The sequence below is a fragment of the Limulus polyphemus genome, unplaced genomic scaffold (assembly GCF_000517525.1).
Source record: "Limulus polyphemus unplaced genomic scaffold, Limulus_polyphemus-2.1.2 Scaffold616, whole genome shotgun sequence".
Lineage (NCBI taxonomy): Eukaryota > Metazoa > Arthropoda > Merostomata > Xiphosura > Limulidae > Limulus > Limulus polyphemus.
This window is the reverse complement of record NW_013666226.1, coordinates 105,016-116,113: the sequence shown is the minus strand read 5'-3', so window position 1 is coordinate 116,113 and position 11,098 is coordinate 105,016. Positions and strand designations below refer to the sequence as shown.

Below are 11,098 nucleotides of genomic sequence, written 5' to 3'. Positions count from 1 at the left end.
TGCACAGATTAAAATAATTGTATCGATTGACGTTGATTTAAATAAGTTAATTAGGGTTAAAGAGTTCAGATAAAATATAACCTCTGAATATTCCCACTCCAAGTGAGAATTTCCGTCTACTGCATCATATCTATTCATTTCTCTCTCTAAGCACACACACACACACACACATAGTACTATCTATGATTTCAATTATCATTTAGTAGTGGTAGTGATACTCAGTAATAAATAGAAACTTGTTAAGATGTTTTGCTTATTTCGTAAATTCTAATAGCTTTTTATTTTTTATATTTTCATAATCTATTCTATATTTATTATTTATTAAAATTAAGACTTTTAAGTGAAATTATTATACTTTAACAGGTACGATCTAGCTATTTTCAGGACTATCGGAACGCTGTACCATTATTAGATCCACCAGGAATATAACAATCTCGTGGCTTCCTCAGGTTACATTTATTTTCATATATATTTTCTAAAGGCATAAAACACAGTACATTCTGTAAAACCTAAACTTGGCACAAAGATAGACAGAGGAAGACGATTATACCACTCAGAAGAATGAGCGCCAGATACTAGCTAAATGTTATTACTCCTGTCAGCTTCCTTGTTATGATGTCTGCTGTTGTATAAAAGTATTCTCTTTAATTAAACCATATACCAATTATATTTTTATTGATTAAATTTGCTTAAAAGTTGATTATAGGTAGTTTGACAAGCATCAAATATGAGAATACTAAGTTGAAGTAACATCTTGTAGATCTGAAAAATAACCCCTCGTTTCACTAGATGGCGTCTACAAGAAATATATATTACCCGTCATTACATATAAAATAATGTTTGAAATAATTGGACTAGTTTTTAAGTATTTCACAGTTGGACTTTATAATGAAATTTACAACGCTATGTTTCTTCGCAATCTTTGATACTGACATTTTTGTAGCTAAATATATTATTCCAAATATAACGTGCAGCCAATAAGATATTTTGCGCAAATACTGACTAATTAAGTTAATCGTTTTCACCTTTTTTGTGTGGCAAAATCTAAATAATACAAAATAAACATTTATCGTATTGAAAATTAATGAGTATGTTGATGATTTATATAAATTATTGAGAGTGCATAACCTTTTAATTTCTTATCGTTACTTAGCCTTACTTCATCTAACAAATCACTGATCGATTTTTCATTTTCACATGGTTCTTTTTTTGGCTAGGCCTATATTTTATCGAGGGAATATCCTTAACATAAGTGTAATTTACGGATATTGCAATTTTTAAATTTGTTTTCTGATAACGTCTGGATAAAAAAATTTAAATTTATTTTGTGTCCTGCATTATTTGATCATGCATTATTTCTTCCCTAACAGAACTTCCATTTATAACATTATTTCTTCCCTAACAGAACTTCCATTTATAACATTATTTCTTCCCTAACAGAACTTCCATTCATAACATTATTTCTTCCCTAACAGAACTTCCATCTATAAATCTTAAGTTCTTTATAAAGTATCAGATTTGCTCGAAAGAAAATAATTGTTTTTTTTTTGTTACGTGAATCTAATACAGTGAAAAAAGATTGTTCAACATTTAAACTTTGGGATAATTTTGTATTATAACAAATTTTTAAAATATTAGTGATCAACCAGGAAACTATTTAAAAAAAAAACTAAGTTGTGAGATCATTTCAAATATTTTTTTCCAAAAAGCAGAATCGTCAGTGGATTTAATTGAAACCAGCATTTTCTTTTATTCTGATAAAATATATAATCCCTGGAGTAAATCTCCATGACTAAAATACCGAAAGGACAAAAATAAAACAATCGAATGTACGTACCTTCACCACTTTACTAGAATGAGTCACATGTTTAAGTCACTAAAGAATCTGTGAAAGTGAAGATACATATTACATCATGAACTATTCTGTGTTTATATACAGCAAAAGTGTGTTTGGTAGAGTTTTTTCACTATACTGTGGAACAGGGTCTTAAAAAGAGATTGAAGATCTAAAACTCAGTGCTCGAGACTGAAACATATATATATGTACAAAGACAGAAGGTTTTAACATGAAACATAATTATTTACAAACACGAAGGTTAAAGTAGTTAATCTTCCATTGTATTTCCTCTATGTTTGTCCGAAGTGACAGGACATTTTGCTGGTTTTGACCTCTCACTAGAAGCCTAAGGACTATAATCCTAACAAGCGTAATCGTTGTGGTATCTGAAAGAAACATATCATAACGCTGGACATTTTTCAAGTTATAGTTGTTTGTTTTTGTTTTTCTTACAGAGTTGGCTTTATTCGAAAACAAAGCTAGCTCTCGGTGAATCAAATACCATAAATTTCAATGAAGCCACATTCGACCATTCCCATATTACCTTTTAGCACGCTTCTCTAAAGACTTGTCCCTGTATTAGCCATTTATTGCGGCCTAGAAATATACCACCACTCTTAATGTAGACCTTAATAAACTTCCTTGACTTCGAAGGAAGAAATAGTTTTACACTTCTTAATATATATCACGAAATCTGACGAAGTCACAAAACTTCACTTTTACAAAATTCATGTTCCATCTTTTTGAAGACATATTTCTAGAAGTGTGATCAAGTCATAAGTCGTAAGCCTTTTTTTACTCGATGAAGATTTATAATTTATTTCATCATGAAGACGTAAATTATTTGTCCTAATGAAGAAATATCCTCTTTCCTAAAGAAGGTGTAAAATTTTACTTTTAATATACATGTTTGCCAGGATCGTTTTCTTTCCAAGTGGATAAAAAAATAGTGTTTCATTAATTCAGCAATTTCTTCAACATTTTGTATTCTGTAAAGTAAATAAAACTAGAAACATGACACGTTACCTAATTCAATAACAACTAACATTCTCAAATGAAACGTTTTTAAGTTCATCATTTAAGATTTTGTTTACCAATATTTTACTACACCACTTCCCAACAGTAGCTTACATATAAAGCCACCTCTTTAATGTCCTTATAATAGCTTTTATCCAGAATCCTTCGAATAAAACTTATCTACAAAAAAAACCAAAAAAAAACACCTGTATTGTACTCGTAAAGTCACTCTGTTTTTTCCATGTGATACATGTCTCCCAGAAGTCTCTCGATGGGAATGTCTCCAACAGTGTCTCTGAAGAAGAGTCTTTCCACCATCCCTGCGCTAACAGCCCGAAGACAAGGAACCAACAGAAGAAGCCGTCCGAATCTTGTTGGCTGCCGAGGGTATTTGTGTCTGACATAATCTCCCAAAATGCATTGGGCCTGGTCTTGTAACATCTCAACTGGATGAATATCACATAAACCTACAGTTTCTAAAAAATAAAATCAGATAGCATGGAAATATGTAAATCGTTAGCTATTTGCGAAAAAATATTAAAAACAACAACAATCGGTTACAGTGTATTAATTTTAGTAGAAGGAATAAACCTGGTATGTGGATGTAAAAAGTACAGGGTGTCCGAAAAATTTGGAACCATAAGACACTTCGACGAATTTTACAGAATGTGTTCCATGTGCTGTTCTTGAAAATTGAAACAAGTTGGATTACTAGCATGATTAACTACACCTTCTCATGCTTTGACAACGCCATAATCAGTCACGTATCTGAAATTAAGAAAAGCTGCAACTCACCTATGGTTCCAGAATTTTCAGACACCCTGTAATTGGAGAGGTACTAATTTAATCAGTTCTTGAAATACCTACATTCTTAAAATAGTGACTAAAATGAGTTAGCTAGTGTCTGTCCTTACTGAAAAAACAGCAATATTGTTTTAAGACATTGCCTCTTCATTTACCATTAGACGAATTATGCTTGGGTATAGCTGCAACCAGTAGGACAAAAACGGAAAAATTAACGTGTTCGATGTTTTAAAAAAAAATTGGTTAATGTATCGATATGCAGCTCGTGAAACTTGAAAATACATGGAGAATAATGCATTTCAGGAATTCCTTTCAGAGATCATTATTTCAGAAATTCCTTTCAGAGATCATTATTTCAGAAATTCCTTTCAGAGATCATTCAAGAGAACTAAGGTTAAAATTCTAACGTGTAAATTAAAAACAAAACCAGTTTTTAATCAGCTAGCGGGTTTGTTGTTAAACCCAAAGTTACACAGTCAGCTATGTGTTCTCTGCCCACCGTGGGTATCGAAACCAGATTTTTAGCGTTAAAAGCCATTAGACTTACCGCTGAGCCACCGGTGGGCAGTTTTTAGTTACAACTGATATACTACAAGTGTCCAAACGATAGTCTGTTTTTGGCTGTCAGTGGTTACTTATCTTTTATAACCTTTACAAATAATTTCCGTCTGCAGGCTTTAATGGACTATTCTTTACCAATTAATATGGGAAAAGGTTTTAATTTAGTGTTTCTATTATTTCTGTCGCTAAGGGGTTACACTTATAAAATAGTAAACTAAGGCAGATAATCATATTAGAATAGAAAACGTCTTTTTTTTTTAAGTGAAGACAAGAAGTATGAAGTTTAAATACTTTTACTTCATTAAAGTTAAACACTAATAATATAAATGCTTTTGTAGATTGATATGGTCTGTTACTTCGATCCCTTATGTGGTGGCTATATAATAGATCATAAGCACAATCAGGGGAAGTTCCATTTTAAGCGTTTTTTTTTTCAAAAACAAAAAATATAGGCGGACACTCAGTGAAAACAACTCACCACCCAGAACTTGCAAAACAGGCAACAAATATAAAAAAAATATTATAAAGGAAAATATACAAATAAGGACCAAATATTTTTTAGCAACTTTAGAAGAGCGCAGAATAAGCATAACAATGACAATCTAGGATAAGGTAACAACAAAATTTAACACTAGCAACCTACTCTCTGTTTGCAACAAAATAAATGTACAGTAACATAACAATAAAGCTATAAGTTACAAAGTAACGACAAAATGAACGAACGGTTCGTTTAATATTAACGACCTATGGAACATACAATATACATTTATTACAATGTAATAACAAAATAAACGTATAACAGATATAACAATTACAGCTTAAACTCAATTAACAATAATATAGTTTTATGTGAAACTATAACAATATTTATAGTGAAACCAATCAAAGCAATATTAACTTAGTAAATGTTAACAATAAAATGCATGAAAGGTAAAGATATCAAGGTAATAAGAACAACAACTATCATATATTTACATTGAATTGGGGTTCGTTACGTATATCAAGAGCAACCAATAATCTGTTACTCCCAGAATTGGGGTATTATATGTAGAACAATAATAAACAGTAGATTTTAAAAACAAGATAGCATACATTCAATCTGTTAACCTAAAAATCGCAGCATGTTAAGTAGAAGTGTAATAACTAATACATTTTAATAACAAGATGATCATAGAGTAAAGTGTGCGAATATCAACCATATTTAGAACAATATCAACCATTGTTTAGAACAATAATAAACAGTAGATTTTAAAAACAAGATAGCATACATTCAATCTGTTAACCTAAAAATCGCAGCATGTTAAGTAGAAGTGAAATAACTAATACATTTTAATAACAAGATGATCATAGAGTAAAGTGTGCGAATATCAACCTAAAATATGTTGGTATCAAATGAATACATAAAAATAAATATTTAGTATTTGTTAACTTACATTTAGCTTATTTTAAGTATATGTTTGGTTGTAGTTAAGCTACACAATGGGCGATCTGTGCTCTGCCCACCACGAGTATCGAAACCCGGTTTTTAGCGTTGTAAGTCCGCAGACATACCGCTGTGCCACTAAATATTAGTGGTAGGATGAACGGATGGCATGTAAAACAATATGCTGCCGTAAGTTTATATATAAAAAAAAGATCTAGAATTTGTCAACAACATAAATGGACATAAGGTAAGAATAATCACAACAACCAGCACATATGAAGAATAAAAATACTTTACAGAAATAATCATAACGCTTGGCATCTTTTAGCAATAAATACATGTACGACAATAATAATCATAACATCTAGTTGCTATTACCATTAAGAACACTTAAGCTAAGTAAATCCACATAAGAAAACCAATGTACGTACTGTACATTTACTTCTGTATGTGTGACTAAACAATATACGTATGATATGTATAACAATAACAATCTTTTATCTGTCAACCATGCAATGGACATACTATAACTTTATCATTTATAACAATAACCGAACTAGTATCTGTTAACAATATTTATTTACAATGAATATAATTATAATAACCGAGAAGCTATTAACAATAAATCGACATACGGTAAATACAACAAAATATATTAACTTTTTTTACTACAAAACATACACACAGTTTACAGTTAACGAACTTACTATCTGTTAATATCATTTCGATATACACCTATCAATAAACTTAACAGCTTATTATATGCAGCAGTAAATAAATATGTGGAAAATATAATTACATATACCAATTTATCTTGTTCGCTTTCACTACGAAATATACGCACAGTTTAGAAATAACGAACCTACTATCTATTAATAATTAATTAAAATACGGTTATAATAACCATAATAACTTAATATTTACAAATAATAAATTTATATGCAGTAAATAGAGAAATACATAATAATATATTATTAATACATAATACATTATTTTGGACTACAAAATATACACAGAGCTTCGAAATAACGGACATGATATTCATTAATATTTAATTGGAATAATGTTATAATAAACATAACAACTTAGTAAGTGTTAACAATAAACACACGAATGGTAATATGACAATAGCAAGCTAGGATTTATTAACAATAAAGTAAACGTACGGTGAAGGTAACATTAGTAAATTAGCATTTAGTTAAGGCAAAACGATATTCGGTTGTTCATTAAAACAGAGCTATAGTTGTTAGTGCTATACTTACCGTACTTATTTGCAACCAATTTGTTTTTAAAACGGTTACTGACTTTCTATTTATGTATTTCCCATAAATGGTTCTATAATTCATAAGTACTAAGCTGTTGTCACTATTGAAAACAGGCATAGAATACTGGGATAATAACAATCTGTAAGTTTAGTCCAGATATGAAACTTAATGTATATTAAGTATTGAAATAAAAGCTTAGTACCTGGTTTAAACAACACAATTGCTTTCAAACAGCTACACTCAGTAAAATCTGGCGACAACTGACGGTATCGTCTCATGACATCTTGGATGTAGTGTACGTCAGAAGCATGTTGTGATTGGAGCTCACCAGGTTTTGGATCGGAACCTGTCCGAAGTGCGGTCAGTTTAGGCCCGGGCAAAGTGGATAAAATATCCGATGTAACTGACCACTGCGCCATATTCAGTAAAAACAGGTCCTTCCATGACTCTTCCAGTAATATGACCTAAAGATCAACAAACAAACATATTTGTTAAAGGACATTCCTTTACTCTCAAGCTGTTGATCTTTATAATACTGGGTCTGGCTTCTTTCGGATATTCGCGCAAACAACAAAAGCTTTCTGCATTTATTTTAAGCTGATAAACTAGATGAATGCAGCTAGTAAACAACACTCACCGCTAATTCTTAGGCTATTGTTATCAAATAGAAAGATTTGACTGTTACTCTTATAATGCTCTCACGAGAAATCATTGACAGTAATATGTGTAAGTCACAGATTCTAGCTTTCTGTCTTCTAATGAGAGATATTGATGTCGAGAAATCATTGACAGTAATATGTGTGAGTCACAGATTCTAGCTTTCTGTCTTCTAATGAGAGATATTGATGTCGAGAAATCATTGACAGTAATATGTGTGAGTCACAGATTCTAGCTTTCTGTCTTCTAATGAGAGATATTGATGTCGAGAAATCATTGACAGTAATATGTGTGAGTCACAAATTCTAGCTTTCTGTCTTGTAATGAGAGATATTGATATCGAGAAATCATTAACGGTAATATGTGTGAGTCAAAAATTCTAGCTTTCTGTCCTATAATGAGAGAGACTGATTTCGGGAAATCGTCGATAGTAATAAATCAGAAACTGGTTTGAGTTGCCAAAGCTGTGTAAAGCTATCTATATTAGGCGTCTCTAATTTTGAATTAACAGACTCGATAGAAGGGAGTTAGTTTACAATGTCCACCGCAAACTGTTGGACTACTCCTGTGTTACCGAATAGAAGAATTTGACTGTCACCCTTATACTGTACCCACAACCGCAAAGTGCGGATTGCGACTTTTTTTTTTCTTGAAGTAATGGGATGCGAACAGAAGATCCGCACATCTATAATCCGTTACCTTAACCAGACCGCCACTCTCGCCCCGACTAAAGCTGTTTTTATATGAGGAGCTTCTATCTATTTAAACATTCGGATAAAATGATAGGTAACGCAGTGGCTGATCAGGTATATCACTATTTCCACGCTTTTCAGTCTATAACTCAAAATTAGTTAGTAAGGGTTTACAGCTACAGATAGCCTAACAAAGATCAACTTTCTTTTTATTTATCTAAAATATGGCAGAACAGATCATACTTAAAATGCTAGAATTTGTTTTGTTTGCGATACCACGACTCTTTCTACTCTTGCAAGTGTTCAGAATCATGACATCTTATGTAATACTGAAACAGAAACACGGTTACAAAGAAACAACGACAAACAATTCGACTTTAAATTTACTGCTTGCTTAAATATTACGAGTTTAATAGAATTTTATATCTACCTTAAAACCAACTGAAATTTTTTAGTTGCTTTATAAAAGAAATCTTGATTTAGAGTTGGCATGGTAATTTATGTATGTACGTATATATATATATATATATTATATTATATTTTTGGTTTATTTTAGGTCGAAATATGCAAATATCTTTTCAGAAATACAGTCACGGAGAAAAAGAAACATCGATAATCACGAATATGTAGTGTATACACATATAATATATCCCCGAGGGATTACAAACTATGTTTTGATAAGAGCTATATTAGAAGGTACTAAATTGTTTGATTTTATGCATCGAGGAACCCAGCAGCACAGAATAAACCTCACAAGAGAAAAGTAAAAATTTTATATGAATACTTTTATAAGTTATATGTTAAGCTATTGTCAATATTAGCAAAAGTTATTTTAACGTTGATAAGGTAAGCATAAGCTACCGTTTTTTTCATTGTATCTTTCACTTCTATGACAATCTTTTTAGCACATCATTTAATATATTTATTTACTTAACTGAAAAGTTCAAGAATGAAACCATCTTTTACTGTTTCAGCCGGATCTAGCATCCTTATTAATATTTACAAGGTAATTTATTCTGACTAAAGTATACTTTTATCATTGTGATGGAGAAGAATCAACATCGTTGGCAACTACAAAAATTATAAAGGCAAATAAACAAAAATGTTTTAGAGAAAACAATAACATGGATAAGCTCATAAAGCTTAGAACTTTATATTATCACACAAGAACAGAAATGTAGAGAGTAAATAAGAATAAAATCCTTTACATCCAGCATTTAAAATGCTTTACATGTATTTGTATCTCAACGAAACGTTGCAATTAGCAGGTAGAATGTTCAGTTTTTTTAAAATAAAATAGTACATTAGAAGAATTCGAGAGAAGAAATTAGGATATTTTTATCACTTTTAAAATTGTATGAGCTTCCACAAAACAGCTGTTTTAAATTCGTGTATTCGATAAGTAATAACTGTAAAACAAACAGTAAAATACTGAGGCCTAAATGACTATATATATATATATATAAGTTGTTACTAAGATACTAAATACAACTCAGTCTTAGTATGCAGCGATTAAGATAATATTTTTCTGTTTTTCCTTAAAACCTGTAAGAACTTTTTTATCAATTACAATGCGAAGAATAAAGAACCCGAAAATAAAATTCGAACGACTGATTTATGAATTGTAGTAATAAGAAAGAAAAAATGAAGAGAAACTACGAAAACGAAGTCGAGAATAACACCTGTAAGAGTTGTATATATTAACTGTAACAAGAAAAGAAAACATGAATAAAAAACCTATAATAACTGTTTTCATTAATTATAAGGTCAAGGTAAATAACTGGAACGAAAAATGTGTAATAGTTGTTTATTAATGATAAATATAAGGAAAAAATACTACTATAAAGTCTGCAGTATATATATATATATATATATTATGCTAAGAAAACGAATTGGAACAGAAGACCTACAATAATTATTTATTAATGGTAATGCTCTAGTATATTTATAATTTAGACAAACTAGGTTAATCTTCGAGCTATTGGATTGGTACGCTTAATAACTGGAGTTTCGGTCAAGATCTGGATCGTGAAATAATGCTGAATCTCTATTATTAGCTGAATCGTGATGTTAAATGGAATAATAAGGTGACATAAACGGAAATATAAAATGAACAATCACTCTAAACACAAACACAGTGGGTGTGCTTTCTTTTCCTGACACGGGACTGTTGTTTTTTAATGTGATGCTTGCAGTTGATTCTCTTTCAAGATCTTTTTCCAGATGGTTTAAGTTCAATGTGCTTTTTTTTTAGTTTTCAGGAAATGGTACAACTAGCACTATCCACATGACTGTTCATTCTCATTAAGACAAGGACAAAGACATAACCATTGAAGAACACTGCTGTTGTAAACCTTGCACAATGTTCAGTATTGCAGAAAAAAACAATAACAACAACCTGGACAGAACAGGTTTATCAACTCAAGAACAAAGAAATAAAGGCATCTAGAATGAAATCAACTAAACAGCTTTCTCGATAATGTGTTATGTAAATTTTGAACACATGCAAAATAAATAACAAATTCAGAATAATTACTAACAAATAAATGTCATAAAAACCCTTCAAAAAACTACATAAAATATTTCACTTTGAAAATAAAATCTGCAAGTCAAATCCTTTAACACTGGTTAACTTCCCCCCATTTAGGATATGGTAGTGTAACACATGATGTAGATACAAAATAAATCAATACAGACCCTTTAACAATAATTTACATAAAGTACTGCCATAAAATGATAAATACAATCACAGTAACCCTTCGTAAGAAAATCAGATCACTATACAAAATGAAATCCTCTTACAAAATGTAGCAAACAGGTCGAGTAGGAGCTCTTTACTAAA

At 30.7% G+C, this 11,098-nt stretch overlaps 1 protein-coding gene across 1 annotated transcript in view; it reads right to left on the bottom strand.

Moving 5' to 3' along the window:
• Window positions 1-2,931: 2,931 nt before the first annotated feature.
• LOC106459484 (nuclear receptor subfamily 2 group E member 1-like) overlaps window positions 2,932-11,098 on the bottom strand; it is a 50,609-nt gene continuing 42,442 nt past the window's right edge. The window contains exons 6-7 of the mRNA XM_022385984.1: window positions 7,110-7,371; window positions 2,932-3,330 (exon numbers count right to left, since the gene is read on the bottom strand). Coding sequence (XP_022241692.1) covers window positions 3,080-3,330; window positions 7,110-7,371 — 513 coding nt within the window. The 3' untranslated portion in view covers window positions 2,932-3,079. The remainder of the gene's footprint in view (window positions 3,331-7,109; window positions 7,372-11,098) is intronic.